The sequence below is a fragment of the Peromyscus leucopus genome, chromosome 14 (genome assembly GCF_004664715.2).
Source record: "Peromyscus leucopus breed LL Stock chromosome 14, UCI_PerLeu_2.1, whole genome shotgun sequence".
In the NCBI taxonomy this organism is placed as follows: domain Eukaryota; kingdom Metazoa; phylum Chordata; class Mammalia; order Rodentia; family Cricetidae; genus Peromyscus; species Peromyscus leucopus.
In genome coordinates, this window is record NC_051075.1 from 39,759,628 (window position 1) to 39,772,724 (window position 13,097).

At 44.6% G+C, this 13,097-nt stretch overlaps 1 protein-coding gene across 1 annotated transcript in view; it reads right to left on the reverse strand.

The window, feature by feature from the left end:
- The window catches only part of Ccdc175 (coiled-coil domain containing 175), a 63,971-nt gene that overhangs the window by 3,892 nt on the left and 46,982 nt on the right, over positions 1-13,097 (reverse strand). Inside the window, exons 14-19 of the mRNA XM_028858274.2 lie at positions 12,089-12,227; positions 8,678-8,757; positions 6,607-6,759; positions 4,855-4,957; positions 2,071-2,114; positions 1,246-1,432 (exon numbers count right to left, since the gene is read on the reverse strand). Coding sequence (XP_028714107.2) covers positions 1,246-1,432; positions 2,071-2,114; positions 4,855-4,957; positions 6,607-6,759; positions 8,678-8,757; positions 12,089-12,227 — 706 coding nt within the window. The remainder of the gene's footprint in view (positions 1-1,245; positions 1,433-2,070; positions 2,115-4,854; positions 4,958-6,606; positions 6,760-8,677; positions 8,758-12,088; positions 12,228-13,097) is intronic.

Sequence of the window (13,097 nt, forward strand, 5' to 3'; positions counted from 1 at the left end):
ATGGATACTCGTTGGTAGTCAACCCAAAGAACCCCACAGTACTGCACACTTGCTAGACGGTGTTCTATCATCCCGTCAGTCTGTCTGTCCTCTTCATCCCGTCCTCACAGCTGCTTCCCACTGTCCCATCTGCCCAAGTGACTCTTTCACTGGGAGTTCCAGGCTGGATCCAAACAAGGGTTCCCTCCATGTCTCATGGCATCCCTGTTTTGAGCAGGGTTTGGGGGCCAGTCTAACGTGGCACAGTCACAGGGATTGAGAGTGAGGTGGATGCCTGGGCTGTTTGCCCATGAACCTCAGGTCAGAGATTAGGCTGCACATTCACATCTCAGAAATGCTCAGAAGACATCCCTAGATTTTTTTTTTTCAGAGAAGACAACAATTGCTGTTTTTTTTTTTTTTTTTAAACACCAAATTCAGCTGAGGAAGGAGAAATGAAATTATATTCATTTTTTTTCTGTTTAAGAATGTAAGGAGTTTATTATTATTTTAAAATGTATGTAATTTTGTGAGTTTGAATGTTTTGCCTGCATGTACTTCTAATGTTTGACTGCTTGGTAGCCATGGGGGTGAGAAGAGGGCACTGGTCCCCTGGAGCTGGAGTTGGGATGCTTGTGAGCCATCGTGTGGGTGCAGGGAATTGAACCCAGGTCCTCGGCAAGAGCAAGGGGTGCTTTAAACCACTGAGCCATCTCTCCAGTCCCAGCATGCAGGAATTAAATGCCTTTTTACACAGTGTTTCTGAATCAGGTGTGGTGACTCCTGCCTATACTCCTAGCACTCAGGAAATTCAGACAGGAAGACCCTGAGTTCACTGCCACACTAGACTCCACAGTAAGATCTCGTCTCAAAAATAGATTATGTAGGATTTTTTTTTTATCATGAAGAAGATTCAAGATCAGTTCTCTTGAACATTATCCCAAGTGGAAGGAAGAATTGATAGTGCTCTAACAAACTCCACCCAAAGTGAGTACCTGTGTTTGGTGGGATGCTCAACATCACACTCCACCCAAAGTGAGTACCTGTGTTTGGTGGGATGCTCAACATCACACTCCACCCAAAGTGAGTACCTGTGTTTGGTGGGATGCTCAACATCACACTCCACCCAAAGTGAGTACCTGTGTTTGGTGGGATGCTGAACACCAGTGAGCACGGTCCTCCCCCTTCCTTTGATGACCAGTCCCCGAGGAGCCCCTTATTTTGATGTCACTAGCTACTCTAAGGCAGCAGGAAGTTCTACGTTACCGCGTTTGGTGAGTTCCTGTTTGCGAAGAATTTCGGACGGTGAATCCTCCTCCATGAGAAGACGCAGTCTTGCGATGCTCCCCTGCAGCCAGGCGCTAATGGTCTCGGTTCTAAAACCCCTGTACTGCAGCCTCTCTATTAGCGTCTTAATTTCTTGCAAAGTACCTTCGCCAACTTTCATCATTTCCTTAAAGGAATGGTGTTGGGGTGGGGGGAGATATGAATATAAATTACAATACAGTGAGTAGCATTCCGAGCGGATTCTTTCCAAAATAATGTTATGTATGAAAAATTGTCATTAGTCGCATGAAGTAACTGTTAGGACTATGCAGAGGCTAGATTCCAAGCAACCTGCCTGAATCCTCCCCTGCCTAAAGGAGGAGGAGAAGGAGGTGCTGGACAGCTAATAAATACGGAGTGAGTCTGGAGCTGTCGGCACAGACTTCAAAACAGCTGTGTTGTATGTGAGCTTGCAAAGAAAAAAGAGAACACAAGGAGAGGGAGGGAGGGAGGGAGGGAGGAAGGGCGGGAGGGAGGGGCTGTTCATCTTGACTGACTGGTAGTAGAAGATAATTTCTGAAAGACTGAGATTTTATAGTGGCATTTGGCACAATGGATGTGATGCTAACACCACCCCATCATCCTTCCATAGTCTCACAATTCTGTTCACATGTGCAGGAGTGCATACCAGTACATGCACATGTGAACACGCACATGTGTCTCTCTCTCTCTCTCACACACACACACACACACACACACACACACACTGGTAGGTGAACTCCTTTGGAAACATGATCCACAAAACAGTGCAAGAAGAACCCTCACCTTAATTATGATCTGAAATTGTGCCAGGAAATCTGAATAGTGTTCTGAAATATTTAAAATATAATGGTTACTAAAACAATATTAGTATTTTAATAATTAAAAGTTTAAAAATTATTTTTATCTAAACGTTTCTACTTCCAGAATGATGGGGGGAAGGGAGAGAGAGGAGAAGGAGAAGGGGAAGGAGAAATTCCACCTTTACTTGACCTCATGGCCAACCTCAGACTGAAAGAAAACCAAATTCCAGAACATATGAAGACTTTAGCTCAAGGGTCAGAACACTAAAAACACAAGGTAGCGAGTGAAAAACTTGAGTAGATGTGCAGCAGATCACAAATTCCACACAGGACCTGCTTGTACGCAGGCCTCTTGCATCTCGGTGCTGACATCCTCCCCTTGTTCTGGAATTGGTTGCTTTAACCCGAGAGTCATGTGGGACTAATACTCTAACTTCCAAGGCTAGGTCATGACAATACCATGAGCTTCTGCTCAGTTCTCCTATGATGCTTTTCTTGGAGCCCAGCAGTTATGTGCGGAGACCATGAGGAGGTGTTCTGGCCAACAGTTTCCCCAAGCCACATCTGAGAGCCACATCAACTTTGAGCATAGGAACCGGTCTTTAGACAGTTCCAGCTCCCAGATCCTGAATGGCCACAGAACAGGCAGGTTGTCTCCAAGCTCTAATCACATCACCACTTTGTGAGCAAAGTAAATTCTTTGCCTTAAGCTGTTAACACTGTGATATTTGTTGGGTTTTTATTTGTTTTTTAAAAGATTTATTTTTATTCTTTTTATTTATGTGTGTATGTATGCCTGTATGAGTGAAAGTCACATGTATGTATTCAGGTGCCCATGAAGGCCAGGAGAGGGCACTGGATCCCTTGCAGCTGGAGTTACAGGCAGCTGTGAACTGCCTGATGTGGGTGCTAGCAACTGAACTCCTGTCTTCTGAAAGAGCAGCAAGTGCTCTTTGATATTTATTATGCCAAAATAGTTCATTGGTTCAAGACGGTTCAAAAGAGATGATTTTCAGACAGCCAAGAGCCACATGAACTAATGACCATCACAGGGAAAGGCAGATCAAAACCACAATGCCATACCATCCTATGCCTACGCGATGCTGGTATGGCATTGTGGTTTTGATCTGCCTTTCCCTGTGATGGTCATTAGTTTGTGTGGCTCTTGGCTGCCTGAAAATCATCTCTTTGTTAATGCTTTTAATGTCCTCAGCTTTTTAAATGTCGGTGAGGAGTCAGAGCAACAGGACCTTTTTCACATCACTAGTTGGATGAGACATTTGAACAACATGTTGGCAAACTAGCAGTTTCTTAAAAAGTACTCAGATAATAACCATGCAACCCAGCCATGCCGCGCCTGAGTATCACCCAAGAAACAAATAAATACAATCCAGAAAAACACTTGCAAATAAATGTCACTAGTGGCTTCACTTATGATAAATGAAGAGCAAGGCAGGTGCCCCTCAGCTGGTGAGGTGGTTTGAATGAAAATGGCCCCCATAACCTCATGGGGAGTGGCACTGTCAGGAGGTGTGGCTTTGTTGGAGGCAGTGTGTCACTGTAGGGGTGAGCCTTGAGGTTTCATACATGTTCGAGCCATGCCCAGTGTCTCAGACCACTTCCTGTTGCCTGTGGGTCAAGATGTAAGAACTCTCAGCTCCCTCTCCAGCACTAGGTCTGCCTGCATGCCGCCATGTTTCCTGCCATGACGACAATGAACTAAACCTCTGAACTGTAAGCCAGCCACCCCAGTGAAGTGTTTTCCTTTATAAACATGGTCATGGTGTCTCTTCATAGCTGGTAAAGAGAAGAAGTATGTATAGCTGATACCACTGTACTGCACCAGGGCGAGGCAGCTTGTGGCTCCAGAAAGAACGGAGATGAATTTTTTGGGTGTTTTTTTTTGTTTTGTTTTGTTTTGTGGTTGTTTTGAGACAGGTTAAAACACTAGTCCAGGCTGACAGGAACTTACTATGTCGCCCAAGCTGGTCTTTAACCCACATCAGTTCCTCTGCTTCATCCTTCTAAGTGTTGGGATTACCGGTGTGAGCGCCCACCCCCCACCCCCACCCCACGCACATACCTGGCTTCATGAACAAATCTTAAAAATCCATTTTGCAGAGGGAAAGAAGCCAGGAACAGAAGTGTGCCTAGTGTGTCATGTCTTTGTGTTAACTGTTAGTGTTAGAAGGCAGGTGGGTGGTGTCCAGAGACTGGAGGTGGGATGAAGGACCAGCTGGAAGGGACAGGAGGCAGCGGTCACTTTCGTAACCAAAAGACTGACAGAAAGAACTTCAGGAAGGAGGCCACTTAGGCCTACAGTTTCACAGCGTCCCCGTTCCCTGTGATGCAATGTGGCAGTTGTCTGTGCTGGTGGGACTGTGTGGTGGAGATGGCGTGTTCATTGGTAGCTCGGGAAACAGAATGCAGGCTGCCCTCAGGGACGGTTATAACCTTTGAAGGCCTGTTCCTTCCTAAAGAATAATTCCATCAGCCAGGCCTCACCCCCGAAGGGGTCCACAACCTTCCTCATAGCTCCACAAACTGAAAACAGGAGCCTGGGAAGGACATTTCAGATTTAAGCTATGACGAGGTAGACAAGGATGAATGTGTTCTACTTTTCATGGTGGTGGCAAAAGGCAGCCAGGGTCCATAGAATCCTCAAGATTCGTTGACCTTAAAATAGACACATTTTATGATATGCAAATTAATAAAGACTGATTTAAACAAGAGTAAAGTTATATGGGAAGAGTGATGTGTTACTTACTGTGCTGAACTATCAGTTGCCAAGACAGGTTCCCTGAGTCCTGCACGGTGATTTGTTGCTTTTCCCTGAACATCTCGGTCTGTTTCTTCAGGTAGGCAAGATGCTGGAAATGAGAAGGACAGGACAGTTCTCAGCAGCTGCTCACTGTACACCGAGCTAGGGAAATGGCCGTGCCGTCACAAGCAAACATGTAGCCATGCTTCATGAGGCCACTGACTGTCCCGCTGGGTCTCCCTCCATTCAGGGGAGAAGACAAAGGGTCCTGCTCTCTTCCTATTTCGGCAGCCAAAGAAATGAACATGGTGCTCTGAATAAGGCTGGACACAGGAAGAGGTTAAAAGACCTCCTACCCAAATGCTTCATGTCCACAAGAAAAATGTTCCTTGTTCAAAATATAGTAATAGAAAAGTCTCATCCTTTTAGTAAATGTTGGATATTGTCTCTGTAGGAGGAGAGACTAGTGGGATACTTCAATGGGTGGATAAAATTCCTCCCGAGTTTGTGGCCAAGGCTAACTGCATGATGTTGTATTGAGTGTATGAGGGTTACCGAGGAACCAGAGGTTTTCAGAGGACACACATCCTTCTGGAAAACACCAGCCCTTAAGCTGTTTAGTGAGAAGCATGTGAGACGGGTGGGATAACTCTTAACGTTTAGCAGACGCAAATAAATCGTGCAGAGGTGTAAAGGGATTTCTACCTAGAATAATCTATGTGTGTGTGTTGTGGTAATTGTTTTCTGATAGCATCTAACAGGTTCAAAGCAGCCTTAAACTAAAAATATACCCCATAAATGTTGGAAGCAGCATGTGGATATTGGTTGATAACATCTCTTTGAGGTTTTGACTGCTATTCTGGGTCAGTAAAGCAACTTTATCCCCTGTAAAATTCTGTTAAGGATTCCTGTAAAGGATTCCTTCATCTCTTTCCCAGACTATGTTTTCTGTGCTGTTCAATAAATACAGAGCGAGCTCTTTGTTAGGGACAGGCACAGCCACAGCCACAGACCAGACAGAAACACAACAGACAGGCAACGGGGACATATCAGGTACACACACAATAGACTGGCAAGAGACAGGATACGGACAGTTGGAAGACAGGGAGAGAAGAGTGGAGAATCCAAAATTGGGCTTGCTCATGGTCAAACGGATCCAAGAGGAAGTCTGTGTTTTCATTCCTTAAGGTGACATCGACGGAGGTGAAGTTTGAGTGTCAGGACTCTCACACATTGCTGGTGGGATGGGCATTCAGGGCAATGCCTTTGGGAGTCTGGCACTCTGCGGGACTATAGGCATTTGCAGTTTTAGTTAGGATCGATACCCAACAGAGATATGTCTGTCTATCAAAACAATTACACTTGAATGGACTTATGAGCAGGGCTAGTAGTAGCCAAAAGAAATTCTTCAAAAACCCCACTAATAGTACTGTTGAAATAAATGCTAGTCAGATGGTGGAATATTATACAGAATGGAGAATAAAGAATTACACTCAATGAGGATGGACCTCAGGGAGAGAAGATTGAGCAAAATCATGTATGCACCATCATTCTTCACATGTTTGAAGCCAGGCAAAATGAGTCTCTTGTGTTAGGAGCTGGTGATATTCTTGTGGGGAGAAATGTGAGTGGCTGGAGAGATGTGGAAGACTGGAACCTTCTAAAGCTTGTTGTAAGAGTTATTCTTGTCTTTTCTCAGGTAAGTGCCGCTGGTCCAGGCAATCAATCAAAACCATTAGGAAAAGCTCTTCAACTTACTTCTTTTAATTTTTGGTTTTCCAGCATGAGAAGGGTTGCCTTTTGGTCATTTACATAGATTTCATTTTCTAAGTTCTTCAGAAATTCAAAGTGCTCTTGGACTTTTTTACTTTCAAACTCTCGTAAATGTTTTAGTTCTTGCTTCAAATTTTCCTGCCCAAACATAAAAGCCACAGTTATTTCCTAGGGGTCAAAGGGCAGGACACCAGCATTAGGCTGCCTAGGTCACCTGGTTCTGCATTCATCCCTGAGCCATCCAGCTGACCGTGGCAATCTTCCAGTAGAAAATCCTAAAAGCTGCTTCTTAAGAACTTATTTGTGGGCTCTGGTAAGGTCGTGTGTGGACCTTAAGTGAGATATCCTACACACTAACAAAACTTCACAAAATAGCACATGCTTTGATACTTGAATAATCGCCTGTTCAAAATGGGGAGCAGGGGGAGGGATTCATTGAGATTTTAAAGGAAGATTGAATGTTCCTAGAAGGGTAAGGTATTTACTCTATGGATATTTATTTACCTGCTTATTTATCTACTGTCTGTTTGAGACAGGGTGTTAAGTAGCCCAGGCTGGCTCCAGGACTCACTCTGTAGCTGAGGATGACTCTGGACCTCTAATATTCCTGTCCTTACCTCCCAAGTGCTAGCATTACAATTGAGGTCCACCAAGATCAGTCTATGCAGTGTTGAGGACTGAACCCAGGGCCTCACACATTTCAGGCAAGCACTCTTCCAATACATCTATATCATCAATCCTGATCCCTTTTCTCAGAAAGTCATTTATTGGATAATTTTTCTTGCAGAATTCTCTATGCAGTTATTAATTATTATAGCATTATAAACCTTGTGGTCTTTATCCATCATATTCCTCACCAGGAGCATTTTATTAGGAAAAAGGATGTGTGTGTGTGTGTGTGTGTGTGTGTGTGTGTGTGTGTGCTTGTGTGCATTACAATTTCTTGTAATATTCTCATCCATATTTCTTCTTACCCACAGCATATCAAAATCACATTTGATATCCAGATATGTAGAATAATGGGATACTTCCATGTTCAATTAACCAACTCCATATAAAATTATAATGAGATTATAGATTGTATATTGTGAAATAAGTAAGCATTTCTTTGCTTGTTGCTCTGTTCTGTCTTCCACAATCTTGACCTACTTACTCCTCCTCAAAGAGCACAGTCCAATCCTCACCCTATAAAAGAGAGCATGTAGGTCTCCCCCCAGGTCAATGATTTTTTTTCTACCATTATACTTGAATTGGTCCCAGATGCCCCCACTTTCTTAATCTTGTGTTAATCTGATGGAATGGAGAGCTATAATACCTAGAAGATGTGCAAAACTTACTTCTGGGTGTTTCTCTGAGGGTGTTTCAGAAATTATTCGACCATGAGGATGCTCACTTAACAAATTTAGTGCACTGATGGATTCAAATTTTATACAGAGTATTTGGAGGTGATGGGGCTATGGCCAGTGAGGCCTGGGCGGAGGAAATGGATTTCTAGGTGTGTGCTTTTGAACGGTGTAGCTTGGTCTCAGTCCCACCTTCCCATTACTCTTCTCTGCCCCCTGGTGTCCATGAAGTGAAAGACTTTTCTCAATCTTGCCTTTGGTGCTGAAAGCTCAGAACCAAGAGGAGCCAGCTGATCACGGACCTCTGAGATCAAATAAATCTTCCCTTCATTAAGGTGGTTTTCTCAGGTCTATATCACAGTAGTGGAAAACTGCCCCCCATATGTATATATTGACTACAATTTTAAACACCGATGTTGGTAGAATAACAGTCAATTTCATGAAAACTGAGTATCGTTGGCTTAACCACTATTTCAATGTAAAGAAGAAGGAGGAGGTGGGGGCTGTGGGTGGTAGCATCCTTTTATCCTGGCACTCTGGAGGCTAGAGCAGGAGATTCGTAAATTTAAGTCGAGGATTGACTACACAGAAAACCCCTGTCTAAGAAAACCAAGGCCTGAGGAGTAGTTCCAGCAGTCCAGCTTATAAAGATCTGGAACTCAATCCCTGACCCAGCAAACAGCACAAAACAGAAAGTTACAACCATTCTTTACCGTGTTGTCTGTGTATCTGATGATATCCTTTCGAAAGCGGAAGATGAAATTGCTCAATAAGCTCTCCTCTTGCTTCTTTGCTAGAGAGAGAGAGAGAATAATTGTTCACAAAGTTGTTTAGTTTAAAAAACATTCATCAATGTAAGCCATGCATAGTGGTTTTTTTTTTTTGTTTTGTTTTTTGTTTTTTCCGAGACAGGGTTTCTCTGTGTAGCTTTGCGCCTTTCCTGGAACTCGCTCTGTAGACCAGGCTGGCCTCGAATTCAGAGAGATCCGCCTGGCTCTGCCTCCTGGGTGCTGGGATTAAAGGCATGCACCACCACCACCCAGCTATGCATAGTTTTAACAGTCACATTGAAAGGCAGCCAGCTGCTCCCCAGTGCATCTACCCCTGTGTCTGGTTATTCAGAACCGACCATGTCATCTGTTTGTTTCCTTTAGGTCTGTTTTATTTATGTATGTGTGGGAGAGACAGAGGGCATATGCGTATATGTGTGTACGCAACGGTATATGGAGGTCAGTCGATGGCATCAGAGCTGAGTTTCTGGGGTTTGAGAGATGCCTGGTTTATTTCATAGGTGCTGTGATCTCAACTTTGGTCCTTGTGACTGTGTGCCAAGTGCCTTTAACCACTGAGCCGTCTCTTCAGCCCCCTCAGCGACATTTTAAGAAAAGTCCCTTTAATTGGCTTCCGCTTAGCTCAGTTTTCTTAAATTATATGCTAATAAGGCTGTGGTTATTTTCAGACATTTTCTATTCATTTCTTAGCACAGCATAGGGAGATTTAATATATTTACTCCTGTCCACACATTCTCTAGCCCCACCCACATCTAGGTTTCTTCCTTTCAAGCTCCCCGTCAAGTTGAGGTTCTTGCTTCAACAAATTTTCACTATTTGGACCATCACAATAGTGTAAGGATTGGTCACCCTAGTGAGTCAAATGACATCATGTTTCATGTCAATATCATGAATGTACACCAAGGTCTACAACACAGTTGTAAGATATGTTGAATTATTACCCAGCCACTTTAGAGGAAGGTGTCCGTCCATTCTAAGAATCTGTTATGGATTATGAATGGTTAGGCTTCTTCAGTGGAAGATTCATTCAGTTTCCCTCTGGGTGGAGCAGTGCAGTATGGTGGGGAACAAATCTTTTTAAAAAAAAAAAATTAGATTTTTTTTTTTTTTTTAGTTTTCAATTTTGTGTATGTCTTTGTATGCATTTGTATTCTGAGACCAGAAGAAGGCATTGGTTTTCCTGGAGCTGGAATGACAGGACCTGTGAATCACGTGATGTGGGTCACATGATGTGGGTGCCGAGACTCAAACCCAGGGCCTTTTTGAGAGTAGTCCATGCTCCTAACCACGAAGCCAGTTCTCCAGCCCTAAGCAAATCTCCTCAGAAGGCAATTTCAGGTGAAGAATTTCGGTCACTGTGATGGGTCATTTTCAGCCTGCACTTGATAAAATGTCCTTTACTGTTATTTCCGTGACTTGGTATCTTTCTGATGACATTTTATGAAAATCAGCCTTTTAATCCTAAAATTGGCACAACTGGCTGGCTGTGCTCCTCTAGCCAGACAGGGAAGGGACACTGTCCAGCACTGTCTTCTGCCCTCAGCCATATTGCATTCCCCAAGTTTGATTTCTTTGCCAGAATCAAGGGAAAGTAGTTACTCAGCTCTGACTCAGAGGAGGGGGCTTGCCCTGGGGGCCCAGCGGCTGCATTAGTTAGCCTTTCTATTGCCGTCCCTCCCCAGCCCTGAGATCCGGATTGCAATGCCTACAATCTACACTCTGTAGAGAGCACTTGGGCCTTTGTGATGTCCTCTTCTGTGGGCTCTTCTGCTCACCTTCCCTATCTAGTCATTCTTTCCCCCGTCTCCCGATGTTGATGATCAGATAACGGGCAAGTAGACCGTCAACGGAGGAGGGATCTCTTCCTCGCTGGTGCCCCTCCTCTTGTGGAGCTACAACTTTACAAACATGCTTTTACATACGTTGGTGTCAGGTTTCGGGATGGAGCGAAGATGTACGCGTGCGTTTGGCTCTGTGCTTCACTATCGCCCTTGGCCCTGTGTGGACACTGCCGGTGCCGTCCATCTTGTCTTGGCAGGCACTGAGTGCTTCATCTCGAGTTTCTTCTTCCCTGCTGCTGTCTTCTCCCATCCCCCTCTTTCCTTCGTAAGAGATTCCGAGCACGAAATGTTGCTCACGTGTCTTCTGACTGTTTTCTTCACCCTCTACTCTGTACCGAGAGAGGACGTGGAAAGACGTGGAATGAGGTACCTACAAAGCCAGGTAAAAGCGTCAAGTGAAGGCCTACCTGAGTTGATCAGATGAAAATCTGACAAGAAATATGAAATCAACCCAGAAATGGCAGACAGATTGACTGCCCAGGCTCTTCATATTATATTTACATATTCCTGAAATTTTAACTTCTTGGAAATAATCACTATTCTTTTTAAAATATTTATTTGCTTCAGAGTTTATCTTATTAATGCAAGCTGTGTAACTCCATATTTTTTATCATCATCTACTAGCTGCTCACTCCACTCCTACCCCAGAAAAATTTGTTTGTTTGTTTATGTATATAGTGTTCTGCCTGCAGGCCAGAAGAGGGCACCAGATCTCATTACACATGGTTGTGAGCCACCATGTGGTTGCTGGGAATTGAACTCAGGACCTCTGGAAGAGTAGCCAGTGTAGTGCTGTTAACCTCTGAGCCATCTCCCCAGCCTCAGAAGATTGTTCTTTTACTGTTCCCATTCCGGTCCTTTCTTTGACTTTGGGTTCTGGCCTGATTCCCACAGTTCTTCCATCATCTAGAAGACATGGCATCTGAAAGGGATAACTGCTTAAAGACCTGTGCAGAGTTCCCGGGCAGCGGCCCTCCACTTCCGGCAGGTAGGCAAGAGTCAAACATTCTGGACCTTAGGTGCAGGGTTAGGTGGCCACATCTAATTTTTGTGGTGGAAACAATTGTTTTTATTTGTACACATTGTGCTACATGTTGTGCTGTGTGATGGAATGCAAAAGATGCGTACTTACGGACATGATTCATATCTCGGAAAGCTCCATCTGTGGTAAGTCTTATTTATCTTTGCCTTAGGGGTAGGTTAGTGGGGGGCGGTTATCTACTTGGTGGAAGGAGGAAGAGGAGGAGGGAAGGGGAGGAGAGAGGGGAGGGGAGGGGGAAGGGAAGAGGCAGGGAAAGGAGGGAGGGGGAACTGAGTGGAAGAAAGAACTTGGTGTGGAAAAGAGGAAATGGCAGACAAAAGAAGCTAGAAAGTTGACTTAATAGGATAGGAAAATAGATGTGCTTCTCCTGGGGTGTGTGATGGGGCCTCACCCGCTTTGTGCTGGCGGAGCCGAGGGGAGGGGAGTTGGTTACCAAAGTCTCATACACACCGGAAATATCATTGTGGAGGGACTTCAGGTCCCTGTTCTTCTCCTTGTACTCCTCTTCCGCTACCTGAAGCTGTGGGAGGCTGTCCCCGAGTTCCTCTTCCTTTTCTTTGTTAGTCTGCGCTTCCTTCATAATCAGATCCTTTAAAGAAAGTAAAGCTGATTGAGGAAAATGGTTTGGACCGGTACACAGCCTAGAATAGAAGGAGTGTTCTCCAAAGGGGAGCGTCCTGTCTCCATGGGGCAGAGGGTGGCCGGGCAGAGAGCAGTCCCTGACACACACTCACCTTCGTCTTTGGTAAATAGGCGCTGCCTAGTCACTCACCCTGGAGATCTGTCATTCAATCTGCAAAGATGCTGTGAGTTTGGAAACTCTGCTGCTCTGTTCCCATTCCTACTATCTATGCAACCAAAACAGGCTGGAGAAAAATCGCCTTTGGCACATCACCACGGTCTATGAAAAGGTTTGCTCGCATTTGTCTACATTGTCCACCTTTCATGCATGTCCCAAGAAACTCGGACAATGTAGGAACAACTGAATATAAAGGAATAAGCAGGAAAAGGTATGCCAAGGAAAGTGTGACAATGTCTGTTTGCTTAGTTTTCCTGCTTGGCCTTTGTAGCCTTGACAAAGGCTGGGATCTCTTGGGAAGAGAGAATCACCTGATTGGCCTGTGGGGCATTTTCTTGACCGATGATTGATGTGGGAGGGCTCAGCCTATTGTGTGTATGTGTGGGGGAGGTGTCATCCCTGGGCAGATGGCTTGTATAAGAAAGCAGGCTGAGCCAGTCATGGGGAGCAAGCCAGTAAGTGGTGTCTCTCTGTGGGTTCTGCTTCAGTCCCTCCCTCCAGGTTCCTCCTTCCAGATTCCTGCATTGAGTTCCTGTCTTGACTTCCCTCAATGGATTGTATATGACTTGGGATATGCAAGCCAAATAAACCCTTTCCTGGCAAGGTTGGTTTTGGTCAGTGTTTTATCGAAGCGATAGAAACCTGACTGATACATTCATC